We start from the raw sequence: 15973 nt of genomic DNA on the forward strand, positions 1-15973 counted from the left end.
GGTAAAGTGTCAGTAATAAACAAACCCCGCAAGGCGCCAAAGAGGGGCAGAGGGGATTTCACCCCGGGCATTGCAACCAGGGAACGCCCCCCCCACCTGGGGTTCTACCCCCCCAAGCATTTCAGTTGGGTGAGTTCCCCACCCAGGGTTCTACCAACCCCCCCCACCCCGGGCATCTCAGCTGGGCGAGTCCCCCACCCAGGGTTCTACCCCTACCCCACATCTCAGCCAGGCGGGGGCCCCTCTTGGGGTTGTACACCCACCCCCCCCCGGGCATCTCAGCCAGGGGGCAGCTGGTGGTCTATAGCGCCTCCAGCAGGTGGTGAGCATCCACCATTCTTCACAGGCAAACTCCCCCCAGGGGCCCTTCACAGGCTGTCTGCCCTCCATCCACACTCCCCCTGCCCCTGCTCTCACACCCCTCTCCCCAGCCTGGCCCTGCCTCCCCAGCCCCATGAGAGGGTTCCCCTCCTCCCATGCTCTGGTGCTGCCTTCCGGGCTCGGGGAGCAGCTGTTAGCACCAGAGAGGTCATTTCCTCCAGGCCAAGGCCCAGCTGTCGGATGAGTGACGGAGCGTGCCGGCGCCACAGGGGCCTGCTCAGCCCGGGGGCACAGCCGCTCAGGCCTGCTGGGAATGACGCCGCTTGCCCACAGTATCAGAGACAGCATCCCCCCCCTTCCCCACCCCCAACAGCTATGTGGGCCCCTCAGTCAGCTCCTCAGGCATCCACTGCAGTCGCCTCTCACCGAGGGAGTGTGGGCTAGAAGTTAGAGCCAGGGATGGGGGGTCTAGACTCCTGGGTTCTGTGGGAAGGGGTGAGCGCTAGTCAGAGTTGGGGCGTGAGAGCCAGCACTCCTGGGCTCTCCTCCCAGCTAGAGCAGGGAATGTTGCCTAGTGGTTAGAGCAGGGACTGGGCTCCAGGACTCCTGGGTTCTCTGCAGCTCTCCCAGTGACTCACTGCTCTCCTCCTTGCGCTACATGTGGGGAAAATGCAGACCTGCACCACGGGTGGGGGACTCAGGACATTAATGGCTAATACACTGAGCTCCTCCCTGGACAGGGCTGGCCGCGCAGAGCTCCGGGATTCTAGGGAAACCAGCCGGACACCTGGACCCGATTCCCCGAGGCACCCCACTCCCTGCCTGGCCAGCCAGAACCCGGCGCTGTCCATACCTGCTAGGCCAGGAGCTGGGCAGCCCCACCTGCAGGGTACAACTCAGCACCCCAGGGCCATCCACCTCCCCAAACCGCCAATTCCTCAGCACAGCGAAAACAGAGAGAAAGGTACCCACCCTGCTGCACCCCGCACTGGCCTGATGGAGGAAGGACCCATGGGCAGCTCCCAGGGAGAGCAGGCAGGGAGCCACGCAGCCCTGCCATGCTGGCTGCCCCATCCAGCCAACCCTAGCACCATGTTGCCTTCCACCACCTCCCTGGCGGCCAGAGCTCTTTGCGATCCCAGCCCATCACCTCCCCAGGGATCCCAGTGTGGTACCCAGAATGGGCACCGTGCATGGGGGGAAGGGAGCAGGGCTCCAGGACTCCCTGGCTGGGCATGGGCATGGGCAAGGAGGTGCAGCTGGCAAGGGCCAGAGGCAAGGTGAGCCCCTTAGGCTGGCAGGTGGATGCTGCCCCAGATTTAAAGGGACAGGCAGCAGCAGGCAGGAATGCTGGGAAATGCTCCTTCAGAGCAGGAAGCACGGCCTAGCTGGACTGCTGGAAAGCCAGGAGCTCTGGGGGCTGACAGCTCTGGGGGCGAGGGCCAAGGACTGGGAGTCTGCAGGGCAATGGATCGGATCCCCACTGGGCCTGTCTCCTGTGGGTGACAGCCTGCCCTCTGACAGCCGTGGGCATTGCCCACAAAGGAGGGGGCGGGCCAAGCAGCGGGGGGCCAGGCTATCGAGGGGTGGGGCCTGCTAGGTGTTCCTCTCACCTCCTGCCAGGGCATCACACAAGGCCCTGGGCTACATGCCACATGCCAGGGAGCAATCCCACGTGGGCAGATGAGCGGGCAAGATGCCCCATGGTCCAAAGTGTGACGGGGCACTCTGCTCACCACATGCAGTGCCCCCCCCCCCCCCCCCGCCTGGCCGTTCTGGGGATTAGCGCTGCACGGCCAGCACCCCTTCCTGCGGTTGCACTCCGCCATGCTCCATCTGCGGCTCCTCTCGTTCCAGGAACCGCTGCTTCCTCTTTGTGTCTCAGTCCTCTGGCCGGGTCCCAAAGCCCTGCCCCATGACAGGTCTCAGGCAGTCGTCTCCGCCACAGCCCTAAGAGAGCCACTTCCCCAGAGGCCGCTAGGGGAACCTGGACCTGCCCACTACGCTGGGCTCCAGTCCAGGGACCCTGTTTCTCCTTCTCTGGGCTCCTTCCTACAACTTCCAGTTCGTCTGCTCTGGGTGTGCCCGCTCCAACACCCTCCTTGCGGGGTGGGGGCTGCAAACTATTGAGCCCCCCCACCTCCAATGCATCGCCCTTCTCCCAGGGAGGAGCTGAAGCTTACTTCCCAGCAGCCCCTTTCTGCTGCCAGCTTCCTGGCTTTATAAGCCCAGCCCAGCTCCTCCTGCAGCTGGACTTCATCCGCCGCTTAGACCTTAGCACGCCCTGGCTTTCCTCAGGAGTCGCCTATTGGTGAATGGGCCTGATTCACCCCTTCAGGCCCTGTGTGGGGCGGATACCCCGTCGCACCAGCCCTTTCCACTGTGGTCCTCCAGAGACCCACCCCCAGGGCCATGTGTCATCCCAGCCCTGCCAACGCTCCCTCCCCTCCCCTGCCAGCTCCCCAAATTCACAGCAGGAAATGGAGCTGAACCTCACAGAAAACTAACGCCAGCCAGTGCCAGGCAGCGGGCAGGCAGGGCAGCCATGGCTTGGCCGGGGTGCCCATCTGGAGCCCCACTGCTCAGCCTCCCGACCCTGTTGTCGGAGAGGCTGCAGTCAGCCCCGGGCGGGGGCTCTTTGTGGGGCCTGGGCATTGGTGGCCACAGTCACCCCCAGGTGAGCTCTCTGCATTGGGCTTGGAGCTGTTGCTTAGTACCGGTTGGAAGTGGCTGGTGTTAAGGGAGCAGCCCGAGGAGCTCTAAGATTTAATCATGGGGATTTTTAGTAAAAGTCACGGACAGGTCACGGGCAATAAATAAAAATTCATAAACTCCAGGGGTGCAGCTGCTGCTCTGGAGCGGGGGGCTCTGGGGCACCCGCTGGTGCTGGGGGGGCTCCAGGGCACCCGCGGTGCTGGCCAAAGACTGCCTCTGTTGTGGCAGGGGTGGTGTGGCTGGCCCCGGGGCAGCCCGTGTTACTTGATCGGCCTTGGGGGTCAGTCGCACCTGCTGGCTGTAGAAGTCCCAGAAAGTCACCAAATCCGTGACTTCCAGAGACCTCAGTGACATTATCTGCCCCGGGGCTGGAGCTCCCAGCCAGCCCCCTGCAGCTCGCAGCCACGGTGGGGGGGGGGGGGGATCCTACAGCTCCCAGCCATGGTGGGCAGCGAGGGGACCCCACAGCAGCCCAGCCCCTATGGGCAGTGGGAGACCCCAGAGCTTCCACTTGTCACAGGTGGCGGAGACCCCCCGGAGCCAGGCCGCCGGAGGGCATGCAGCTTGGCCCTGCGGAACAGACATCCGACCACGTCATGCCCATCCCGTCACAGCCCCACAGTGCCAGGGGCAGGAGCCGGCTTTAGGGGATAGGTGGGGGAATCTGTCCCTCATCCACCTGCCAGCAACTGCCTCTCACCCCAGTGAGTGCAGGAGCCTCCCCTCAGGTGCTACCCTGCGTCTCAGCCTGGCTGAATACTGGCTTAACCCTCGCCTCTCTGTGCCAGCTGAGAGCTCTCAGCGGCTGGGTGCCCGGGGACTGGTACACGACTACCTGGGTATGACAAAGCTGCCAGGGTTGCTGGAGCTTGGCACCTCGACGGGCACAGGCTGAGGCCCCGCAGGGTCTGGCTGGGCTGGGTTTGCTGCGGGGAGCCATGAAGCACTGGCCCCTGAAGGGCCAGCTCTGGAGTTGTGGGGGCCCAGTCCTGGGGGGTCCTTGGGGTCCAGCCCACTGCAGGGGGACACTCCCAAGGGACTGGTCAGAGGCCAGGGCTTAGACCAGACCATGCGGATCCATGACACCCTCATCTCCTGCCCAGGCTCAGTCTCCCCCTACCATGGCTGGGGGCTGCCGTTAGCCCGGTGGCCTGCCCCCCCGTGATGGGGTGGGTCATCTGCCACAGAGCCCGGCTAGGGGACTGGACTGCAGACGGAGCAGAGCAGCCCCATTCCCCAGGCCCAGTCCTGGGGGGCCTCCCCTCCCGCCCCACTGTCACACCAGGGCCCACTCCATGAGCTGATGGCTACCTAGCGCTGGGGCCGGGATGGGTGAGCTCTGCCCCCCAGCCGCCCCCTCCTGCCCAGCGCATACCACAAGCAAACCAAGTCCCCGCCCCTGGCATGGGGGGTGGGGAAGGGATTGAGTTGCTGCTATTTTCTTCCTGTGTCCCCCTCCCTCCCCCACCTGCTGCTGTCCATCCACATTCCCAGCTCAGGCTTCCGACCTTCGCCACAAACCCAGGAGCCGGCGAGGGGCTGGCGGGGAGCAGGGGCGCGGCCAGGCACCAGCCCCCACGGAACATGGAGAGGCCGGCCCTGCGGCTCGCTCTGCTCTGGGCCGTCGCCCTGTCGGGTAAGGACGCGGGGCTGCCATTGAAAACACCCCCCACCCTGCACCTTCTGCTCCCCCCCACTCTGTTTCCGGCAGGGAGAACCGATGCTGTGGGCACCAATCGCACGGGGCAGGGTGGGAGCTTGGTGCAGGGGGCCTGACCGAGGCCAAGCCAGCCCTCCAGCTGTGGGGGAGGGGCACAGGTCCTGGGGTGACCCCCACCCCATAGAGCCCCCCTCCCCGCCTCTTTGGCTTTGGCCAGGTCTCCACCCCCTGCCAGGGAGGGAGCACCAGGCTGGGGATCCGGCTGCCCGTCCATAATGCACTGACAGTGCCCCTCCCCACACAGTAGGCCCCCGGGTACTGCTGCCCCCTGGAGCCCACCTCCCCTCTGCCCACGGGCAGCCGGACGGGAACGGCTCATCCCCTGCTCCAGAGCAGAGCGCTCTGGAATGCGCCCCGGCCTGGCCCCAGCAACGGGCTCACCAAACCCACCCTGATGCTAAACAGGCACCATCACAACAGGCCTCAGGGCGGGGGGAATGTATGTGGAGGGGCGTGGGTGTGTGCACGTGTGTGTACATACGTGTGCAGGGGTCAATACTCTCCTGGGAAGATCCTGTCTAATGTCCCAGCCTGGCCTGAGGAGCTGGTGCCCGGCCGTCAAGTGCCTAAATCCCCTGGGGGTGCAGCAAGCACACAGCCCTGGCGGTGGAGGGCTGGTTATTCCCACAGCAGCCAGTCTCAGTGCTGGAGCCCAGCTGCGCCCAGAGGTGGGCCACGGCCATGCAGAGCCCTGTCCTAGGCTCCCAGCAGCCCAGTAAGGCCCTCACATGTGGGCAGTGCCATGTGCCCCTCTCACCCCTGCCAAGCCATTCCCTCTGCCCTCCAGGCCTTTCTGCCGCAACCTGGTCCATCCGGGGCAGGGCTTCTCCCTAGGTGGAAGGGGGCTGGGAAGTACATGCAGCAGGTGGAGGGTGTAACGATGCTGGCTTTGGTGGGACACTTCTGAGAGTATCAATTCAGGACAAATTGCTTAGAACAGGGCAGTCACAGCCCCAGGCTCGGATTTCTCCACTTCTAAGGCCCCAAACCAGCCAAACAGAGAGAACCACAAGTCATACAAGCAATTCCCTGAGACACTCCAGTTTCCCAGTATCACCACCAGTGCCACTTGTTATGGGGATGAATGGTTATGAAAACCAATAGCCTAGTAAAAGAAAAAGGGTTCTCTCGATCCCAAAGGGCCAAGCCCTAGACCCAGCTCAATATACAAATCAGATCTTACCCGTAAATCACGCTGTTGCCAATCTTTTAGAATCTAAAATGGAAAGGTTTATTCATAAAACGAAAAAGATAGAGATGAGAGTTAGAATTGGTTAAATGGAATCAATTACATACAGTAATGGCACAGTTCTTGGTTCAGGCTTGTAGCAGTGATGGAATAAACTGCAGGCTCAAGATATCTCTGGAGTAGATCCCCAGCTGGGATGGGTCATTCAGTTTGTAGTAAGGTTCCTCCAGAGGTCAGAAGCAGGATTGAAGACAAGATGGAGGGGTTTTCAGGGCTTTTTATATTCTCTACCCGTGGCAGGACCCCTTTTGTTCTTACTGTGGAAAAATCACAGCAGCAAGATGGAGTCTGGAGTCACATGAGCAAGTCACATGCCCATGCAGGACTCAGTTTGCAGGCCAACGCCATTGTTTACATGTTAGTTTGAAGGGTCCCAGGAAAGCTCAGATGTGGATTGGTGTCTCCCAAAGTTCATTGTCTGTTAAGTGTGGGCGCTTACTGAGAATAGCCCTTTCTTAAGAAGCTGACCAAATGCTTCACTGAGGCTACTTAGAATCTAAACACATTGAGATACAAGTACATAGGCAATATCCATAACTTCAGCTACAAAAATCACACACACACACACACACACACACACAATCATAACCAGCAAATCATAACCTTTTCATAGACACCTCATACGACAAACTTGGTACAATATTTGCTGCAAATATATGAAAAATAAACAATACAGGAAATTTGAGGCGTCAGTTATTGGTCATTGGGGGTAGCATACAGAGTATAGGGGGGATGTTAGTGTTTTGGGGTTGGGCACCACACATAGTATATACAGAATGCAATGTCCCCAATGAGGGGGGGGGGTAACCGGTGGGCGGGATCAGGAAACAGCCGATAAGCGGTGAGGGTCTATCACCCATACAGGAAGTAGAGGCAGTCATGGGTATAAGTAAGTGGGCTGGGTAATGGGGATGGGGTGACCCTCCCGTGGTGGGATTCAGTTAGGTTCGGTGGGTTCAGGGGATATCACACACACACACACACACACACACACACACACACACACACACACACACACACTCGCAGTTTATGTCAATAACGTCACAGAGGGGTCTCAGCATGGGGCAACGGCCAGGCACTCCAGCCCCATCGCTGCTGCAAGGGGTCACCTGCTCGGACTCAGCTAGTCCCCCTCCCGCTTGTGCCCCTGTCCCACAGGCGGCCTGGCCGTGAACCAGGAGGAGCGGCTCGTGAACTACCTCTTCGTGGAGAAGGGCTACAACAAGGAGCTGCGGCCCGTCACCAACAAGGACGACAGCGTCAACGTGGACCTGGGCCTGACGCTCTCCAACCTCGTCTCTCTGGTGAGCTTGGCAGGCATCTCGAGGGGCCTCCCGCCGCTCGGCTCACCAGATCCCGGGCCTGCCCCGGCCCGTGAGATCCTTAGAGCCCCTCCAGCTCGGGTGCGTTCTCAGCCCTGCAGGTCATTGGTCGGGAGGGGCTGATTGTGCCCACATGGCTGCTTTGGAGCCAGTTTGGGGAAGAACACAACGCACGTCCACCAGGGCTGAAATTCACCAGGGCTTTCTGCCCCTCCAGGGGCTCAGCGTGGCCTCTCTTTAAAGCCGGAGAGAGACCCGAGGCACTTATTGAGTGCCTGGCCCAGCCCCTCCCAGGTCCAAGGCCCCTCAGCTCAGCAGGACTTAGCCTGGGTTCCGATCTCAAGGCTCCTTGGGTTTGCGTCAGCACCACAGGTGCCAAACATGCATTTCCCCAAGCAATTGTTGACTCCGCTGGCGCCAAGCGGCGGGGCCGGGGCACACGCTGCGTCTCATTTCTACTTGGTGTCCTTCCAGAAAGAGGCCGACGAGACCCTCACCACTAACGTGTGGATTGATCACGTAAGTCAACCCCCTGCTGGGTTCTGAGTCCCCGGGGCCCGCCCACGTGGGGAGGGATTTCTCTGGGTGGGCTCCCAGTGCCAAAAGCCAACCCGCCGCCCAGTGCTCTGGGCATGTCATGTGATGCCTCCTCTCGCCAGGCCCCCTGGCGCCAAGACCCGGTGCTGCGGCACCCTGCCTCAGTTTCCCTTTTAGGAACTCCGGTCAGTTCCCGCTGTGGAGGTGATGGCCCTCCAGCCACGCCACATTAGTGAGTCCACCCCTTCCAGGGGATCCCAGTCCAGCTGTGAGTGGCCCCTCGCCCATCTCCTCTGTGCCGGCAGCCAAGTCCTTCTAGCTAAAGCAGAACTTCAAACAGTGCTCTTCCTTCTCAGGGGAGCAGGTGCCCACATCCGGTGCTGCTGCACCCTGCCCTTCATTCCATCACTGTGCCAGCTGAGGGCAGCTGGGCCAGGCTCTGTTCCTTGGCCTCTTCGCAGAGCCTGCCGGCCCGGGGAGGGGAGATCCGGAGCACACTGGGGTATGGGAGGGGGTCCAGCCGCTGGGTGGAGGGTCCGTCCTGGACGCATGGTTTCCCGCAGAGCTGGACAGATTACAGGTTGCAGTGGAACAAGTCGGAGTTTGGTGGCCTGCAGATCCTTCGCCTGCCCCCGGATATGCTGTGGCTGCCCGAGATCGTCTTGGAGAACAAGTGAGTCCTGGCCTGGCTTTTCCCAGAGGACCCAGCCCATGGCACTGTCTTCGGGCCCTTGGCGAGATCGTCACAGACCCGCAGCTGGCAGAGCGAGGGCTCAGAGTGGGGGTCCCTCGCCCTGCGCCCGCCCACGAGGTAGCTCTGAGCCGTGGGGGCTGTGCCCAGCCCAGCTCTGGGATGGTTCCAAGTGGGCCGGGGAATCTGGCAGTGGGTGCCCAGCACCCAGATCTCGAATGCCCTGGCACTCGAATTCCTGCCCCAAGCAGGTGCCATCACCCTAGGGACAGCCGTGTCCGTGCTGGGGTGCCCAGAATTCTGATCACAGAGCCCACCCCACGGTGCAGGGGTCAAAGCCCCCCTTGGGCTTTCCCACACACTGGTCCTGGGTGCCAGAGTCCCCCCGTGACTCCTAGGGGCACAGAGTTTTCCCAGCTAGCCTAGAGACCCTCAGGGCTCCCCCGGCCATGCTGAGCTCCCCGTCAGCCCCGCTCGCGTCTCTGTTTGTGCAGCAACGACGGCTTCTTCCAGATCGCCTACTACTGCAACGTGCTGGTGTACAACTCCGGCTTCGTATACTGGCTGCCGCCCGCCATCTTCCACAGCGCCTGCCCCATCAATGTCAACTTCTTCCCCTTCGACTGGCAGAACTGCAGCCTCAAGTTCAGGTGAGGGGCTCACCCCGCCAGCTGGAGGCCCAGCCCAGCCCCAGTGCCCACCACCAGGCCATGCCCAAAGAGCCAGAGCCCTTTGAAGTCAATGGAAAGATGCCCATTAAAGTCACCCTGGCACTGTATCCTGGGCCGGATCAAACACCCATGGGGCAGCTTCCTGTTGGTCTCCCTGGGTTTTGGATCAGCTGTGACGATACTGCCCGTGGGAGCCAGTTGAAGTCACTCAATTAGGGTGAACTGCAAACAGAACAGGGCAGCGTAGCGAAGTGAGACGCACCAGTGCGGCGCCTCCTGCTGGTCGTCCTGGGAATTAGCTCTTCACCTCCGGAGGGAGTGCCGGTGTCTTGCCTGCTGCTGGCCCGGTGTCCCTCCTGGACCCCAGTGCCCCTGTATCTCAGGGTTCTGCCCCCAGCAGTACCCCCTTACTTTGGGTCTCCCCTCCCAGGGGAACCCCCAACCCTCTATCCCCACCTTGCCTCAGTGGCGACTGCCAGTCATCACATAGCCCCCGCTCCCTGGGGCAGACTGCAGTCTGTAAACCACTGTAAACCTGGCAAGGGGGGTTTGAACCAGCTGCCTAACCCCAGGCCACACCTCTGCAGCCCCACTACCTTTGTAGGCCTTGCACAAGGCCAGCAGCCTGGGGAGTTACCAGGCTGGAGCTCCCCAGCTCCTCTTGCCTCTCCCCAGCCCTACTCTACTCAGATCCCCTTCTCTCCCAGGCAGCCAGATCCCTCTCTCTCTACAGCTAAACAGAGACTAACTCAGCCCCTAGCTCACAGCCCTTTTATAGGGCCAGCCGTGGCCTGATTGGTGTGTGGCCCCAGCTGTGGCTGCTTCCCCAATCAGCCTGGCCTTTCACAGGAGTGGGGTTGCTGCCCCGCTACAGGCAGACAAACCCCAAAAGCTGGTGGATATCCCAATACTTAGATTTACCAAGCCAGCCCCAACCAGCTCCTGTATTACCTCACTGGTTATTCAGAAGTCCAGACAATGGAGTTCCCTTAAAGTCCCCAGCCTCAGGCCTCCGTCCAGACACACACGTCAGATACGATGATGATTACTGAAAATCTTATCTCATCATATTAAAGAAAAGGTTCTTCCAATCCCAAAGGATCAGCCACACACCCAGGTCAATTCAAAACTTAGATCTAATCCCAAATACACGCTGATAGCCAATCCTTATTAACTAAACTAAAATTTATTGAAAAAGAAAAGAGAGAGAGTGTTGGTTAAAAGATCAATATACAGACAGACTTGAATTCGATTCTGGAGGTTCAGATACATAGCAGAGGTGAGCTTGTAGTTGCCAAAAGTCCTTTTAAAAATAGTCCATAGGTTATAGTCCAATGTCCATATTCAGGGTGACTTCAGTCGATGACTGGGGATCTCAATCCTTGTGGCTTAAGGTTTCCCCCTCTTGAAACCCAAAGCAGATCTGAGATGAAGCAGGATCATGTCCCAGGGTTTTTGTATATTTCCCGCAGCCTTTTGACCTGAGAAAACAATAGGCTTTAACTTTCCTTCTCCTAAACATCCTGGCAGTTAGCACAGGGTAATTTTAAACAGTTCAGATCCAGGTTACCACAACCTTCAAAGAGACATAGAGACAATAATACTATTTCCCTCAAGTATCTTCCTAAATGGTAATATTCCCTTTTTTGATCTTTGAATCAAAGCCATAGCAATAGACAAGACTTGTTTGCTTACATCCCAAGACCTGAGCAAACATCTCCCCTTCTACCTCTAACAACGCGGCTGCATTTCAAAGCTCTATTCATTTACAGATCTTCCTAACTAGTCTTTAAAGTTCGGCCACGGGTCAGGTCAGTCTGGGAGGTAATTAACTCTTTCTGGCCCTGTCACCTTCCAATGAGAGATTATATCACACTCATAACGTCACATCAGCTTCCCCATGACAACCGGGGCAGCCGTTGAGCGCCAGGCCTTGGCCGGGGTGCACCACTCAAGGGGAGTTCCCATCCTCACTGGCAGTATGAGACACGGGGGGGTGCGGTGGAGCGAGGGGGAGAGAAGCCACCCCTCACCCGTCTCTTGTCGGGCCCAGCTCCCTCCGCTACAACGCCAAGGAGATCACCATGAACCTGAAGCAGGAACCTGACGGAATGCTCAACAAAAACTACCTGGTAGAATGGATCACCCTCGACCTGGAGGCCTTCACAGGTAAAGCACGTCCCTGCCCCCCCGCTGGGCAGAGCCAGGGGCTGGCATGGCGGGGGCCGGTGACCTGGGTAGTTTGCCCGGGGCAGGGCAGTGCCCAGGAGGAGGCGGCTTTATTCTGAGGCTGTCTCCTCATGGGAGGAAACGAGGGGGCTACAGGGGCAGAGAGGTCTCCCCTGGGTGGAGAGGGGCTAGGCTGGGCCCACGGACGTCCCCCTGGTGGAGTAGAGCATGGGCCACTGGGGCACCGAGATACCGGGACCAAAAGGCACGGCAGGGCCAGTCCCATGTCCCAGGGCGCCGGGTGGGGATGTCGGGGGGGTGAGGGCCGGCAGCGGCCCAGCAATGCACCTCCTCCCTGCCCACCCCGCTCCCACAGAGAATGGTGAGTGGGAGATCGTCCACAAACCGGCCCGCAAGAACATCGACAGGAGCGTCTCGCCCGAGAGCAGCAAGTACCAGGACATCACCTTCTACCTCATCATCAAGCGGAAGCCGCTCTTCTACATCATCAACATTGTCTTGCCCTGCATCCTCATCGCCTTCATGGCCATCTTCGTCTTCTACCTGCCAGCCGAAAGTGAGTGCGGGGTCCCCCGTCCCACCCCCAGGGAGTATGGGGTCCCCCATCCAACCTCCATGGAGTACGGGGTCCCCATCCCACCCCCACGGAGTGCAGGCCTTCCCCATCCCACCCCCACGGAGTACGGGGTCCTCACCCCCCAGTGAGTACAGGGTCCCCCATCCCACCCGCAGGTAGTATAGGCTCCTCCATCCCACCCCCAGTGAGTACAGGGCCCCCATCCCACCCCCAGTGAGTACAGGGCCCCCATCCCACCCCCAGTGAGACTCCCACCCCAAGGGAGTACAGGGTCCCCCCCAGTGAGTATGGGGACTACCATCCCACCCCCAGTGAGTGCAGGACCCCCACCCCAAGAGAGTACAGGGTCCCCCCCAGTGAATATGGGGACTACCATCCCACGCCCAGTGAGTGCAGGGCCCCCACCCCAAGGGAGTACAGGGTCCCTCCAACAGTGAGTACACGGACCCCCATCCCACCCCCAACTGAGTGCAGGATCCCGACCCCCCCACAGTGAGTACAGGGTCTCCCCCAACCACAAGTACCCAGCCGGGCAGGGAGAGACCCCCCACCCCCCAATACTGACAGTGAGGATTTGGCGAGGCCAAGCCCCGCCCCCCCCACCTGTGCTGGGCCACCTGCCCCCTTTGTGCCTCCGGGTTCAGGTTCCTCCCCAGTGGAGCTGCTGTTCCCTTGACCAAAGCTCCCCCATGAGGTGGCTGGAAACGCCCAGGCCTGGGTTGTGTCAGGAAGGGATCAGAGCTGGCACCCCGGGTGGCATGGGGTTCGTGAGCCGGGGGCAGTTCCTGGGGGGGCTCCCTCTCCTTGGATCCCCTCTTTCCCTAGGGGTCTTCCCACTGGGCTGGGGGGGGAGGGGGGCAGAGGGGGTGTTACTCTGAGCTCTGTCTGTTCTCCAGGTGGGGAGAAGATGACTCTGGCTATCTCCGTTCTGCTGGCCCAGTCTGTCTTCCTGCTGCTGATCTCCCAGCGTCTGCCAGCCACCTCCCTCGCCATCCCCCTCATTGGCAAGTGAGTCTCCATGGGTCGCCCCACGTGCCCCACCCTGCTTGCTGGGGATGCTGGGAGGGGGACGCTGGGTGTCCTATGATCTGGTGGGGGTGGCTGGTCCCTGCTGGGAAGGTCTCGGAGTGTTTCCCCCACCCAGCAGACGCACTCTCGGTGAAGGAGACCCTTTGCGTCGCTGGTCCATGGGGCTCCTACAGAGCCCTCCTCTGTCCCGGGCCCTGCTGTCCCACGGAGGGAAGCCAGGCTGCCCCCACTGGGAGCCGGTCTCTGCCCCTGCAGGTACCTGCTCTTCATCATGCTGCTGGTGACCGCGGTGGTGGGGACCTGCGTGATTGTGCTGAACATCCACTTCCGGACGCCCAGCACCCACGTCATGTCCAGCTGGATCAAAGAGGTGAGCAGGGGAGCTGGGCACAGGGGTCTCTGCCTGGGCTCAGTGCCTGGCAGGGAGAATGCCCGGCTTCCTCCATCAGCCCATCACCCCGTCTCCATGCCCCTACGCCTTGGGGTGACTGGCTGCTCCCTCGGCTCGTGCCGGGGCCCCTGGAGCCCAACCATGATCTCCAGCTGCAGCTCCAGAATCCGCTGGCACGATCCCCGGGGCATGGAAAAGGCCTGGGCACCGCAGGAACAGGGCACCAGACAAAGCAGCCAGCCCCACTGGTGCTGCGCAGACCAAGCGGCGGGCACCGGGGCAGATTCACATCAGTGCAGAGGCCCAAGCCCCCCGAACGTTCGGGAATCCCGTCACCGGGCATTCTCCCGTTCAGGCCTGGCAATGCCCACAGTTGCTGAGTGATGCTGCCACCCAGTGGCATGACAGTTCCCATGCAGCTCCGGTACAATGGCTGTCTCCAGCTAGGCCTGGCCAGCGCCAGCCCCTTCCCTCGAGGCGTCACCCCGGCCCCCCTAGGGCCTGGCACAGGGGCACCACACCTGGCTCCCAGCCCAGCTAGGGGCGACAGGCCAGCCCAGCTCCTGCAGCTCGGCCGAGGGGAGAACGGCTGCCTGGGAGCGCCCCCCAAAGGCCGGGCTGCAGTAACGCACCTGCAGGAGGGTGGGGAGCGTCCAGCCGGCTCTGGAGCCCCCGCTGCCCCTAGACGCACCCAGCGCTGGCCTCTCCCCCTCCCCAGCTCTTCCTGGAGACGCTGCCGCGCCTGCTGCACATGTCCAGGCCAGCGGAGAGCGAGCCGGACCCCCGCGCCGGCCTGCTGATCCGGCGCAGCAGCTCCGTGGGCTACATGGCCAAGGCGGAGGAGTACTTCGCCATCAAGTCCCGCAGCGAGCTCATGTTCGAGAAGCAGTCGGAGCGGCACGGGCTGGCCAGCCGCGTCACCCCCTCCCGTGAGCGCCCCACGGCCGGGGGATGGGGCGGGCACCACAAGGCTCTCCCAACGGGCGCACTGGCTCCTTTAGTGCCCGGGGAAAGGCGGGTCCCAGCAGGGCAAGGCCACGAGAGAACTGGGATGTACAGCCCAGGGCAGCAGGCACCCAAAGAGGACAGAAGGGAGAGCTCCACGCGTCCCAGGCTGGGACCCCAGCCCACAGCCCACACCCAAGGGCAAGACCCTGCCCAGTCCCTGAGCCACAGAACAGGACCCGGCTGCCCCCCCCGAGCCCCACACTCTGGAATGGGATCCAGTCCCACCCCCTCAACCGAGTCCTGGCTGGGACCCCAGCTGCCCCAAACCCAATGCCCAAGGACGGGAACCTGGCCCTCCCTCCCCCGAGCCCTGGGACAGGACCTCGGCCCCACTGAGCCCACGCCCCAGGATGACCTCCGACCCCTCCCTCATGCCAGGACCCTGGGCCTGCCCCCTGAGCCCCATCCCCCGAGCCCCGTGTCCCAGGTCAGGACCCTGGCCCCACACATGAAGCCAGCAAACTGGTGCCACCCCTCACAGCGTCTCCTTCCCCTCCTGCCCGCTGGCAGGGCCCAAGCCCCTGGGCATGGCCGACACGCAGGAGCTGCTGTACAGCGAAGTGAAGCCGGCCATCGACGGCGCCAACTTCATCATCAAGCACACGCGGGACAAGAACGACTACAACGAGGTGGGTGTGCCCGGGCGGGCAGCAGCCCAGAGCCCAGCCCCACAGCCCCGGGGTGCCCAGTGGGAACGGGGCTGCCTCACTGGCCAGTCCCAGCAACGCCCTCCCAGTCAGACCCACGCAGCAAGAGGGAGGTGCCCGTTGGGGGCCAGAACACCCCCAGGCCCCACAGTGGGTTATAACTGGCCCCTTGCTGGGAACCTCAGCCGGGCACAAGAGACCGAGTGGGGCAGGAAGCCTGAACTCCCATCCCTTCAGGCTGGGGCGAGTTCTGTTGGTGGGTGCCGGGTGAGTGGGGTGCCAGGGGGAGCAGGGTGCCAGGGGAGCGATGCACTGGGGGTGCAGGGTGCTACAGGGAGTGTCGTGTTGGGGGAGCAGGGTGCCAGGGGAGCAGGGCGCTGGGGGAGCCTAGGCCGTCTCTGCTATGTGAATAGGGGGCTCCTGGCCATGACTCGTTCACCTTCCCCAAACTCACCCCAGTTAATAATCTCTGCCCCCCTTCACATGCTCTGCCCCACCCCTGTCTGTTTCTCCCCGGCCCTGTGTCACATCCCCCCTCCCCTCCGGTGGCCTGTGTGGGGGTCCCCCCGCCCCAGGAGAAGGATAACTGGAACCGCGTTGCCCGGACGGTCGACCGCCTCTGCCTCTTCCTGGTGACCCCGGTGATGATCCTCGGGACCCTGGGGATCTTCCTGACGGGAATCTACAACGAACCCCCCGAGCTGCCCTTCGCCGGGGACCCCTTCGACTACAGCATGGAGCACAGGCACTTCGTCTAGGGGCCACGGCTCCCTGCCCCTGCTGGGCTGCCCTGCCCAGCCCTCTGCCCGCGGGGTGCCAGGCCCCTCCCCGGCGCTCTGGCGTGTTGGTGACCTCGGCTGTTCTTGTCTCATTCTTGGTGCTCGAATAAACTCCACGGTTCTCAG

General features: G+C 61.8%; 1 protein-coding gene across 2 annotated transcripts; it reads left to right on the plus strand.

The window, feature by feature from the left end:
* Window positions 1–4511: 4511 nt before the first annotated feature.
* CHRND (cholinergic receptor nicotinic delta subunit) lies at window positions 4512–15973 on the plus strand. 2 transcript variants are annotated; one of them, XM_024110274.3, is made up of 12 exons: window positions 4512–4672; window positions 7164–7309; window positions 7802–7846; window positions 8428–8537; window positions 9050–9205; window positions 11280–11395; window positions 11772–11972; window positions 12890–13001; window positions 13278–13392; window positions 14132–14342; window positions 14932–15050; window positions 15644–15973. In XM_024110274.3, exons 1-12 carry the CDS (start codon window positions 4621–4623, stop codon window positions 15824–15826), a joined length of 1566 nt encoding a protein of 521 aa, XP_023966042.2. In that variant the 5' UTR covers window positions 4512–4620; the 3' UTR covers window positions 15827–15973. The 2 variants fall into 2 exon arrangements, with proteins under 2 accessions (XP_023966042.2, XP_065413678.1); XM_065557606.1 differs by having other exon boundaries at window positions 4514–4672; window positions 8221–8537.

The sequence above is a fragment of the Chrysemys picta genome, chromosome 9 (assembly GCF_011386835.1).
Source record: "Chrysemys picta bellii isolate R12L10 chromosome 9, ASM1138683v2, whole genome shotgun sequence".
Classification (NCBI taxonomy): Eukaryota; Metazoa; Chordata; order Testudines; family Emydidae; genus Chrysemys; species Chrysemys picta.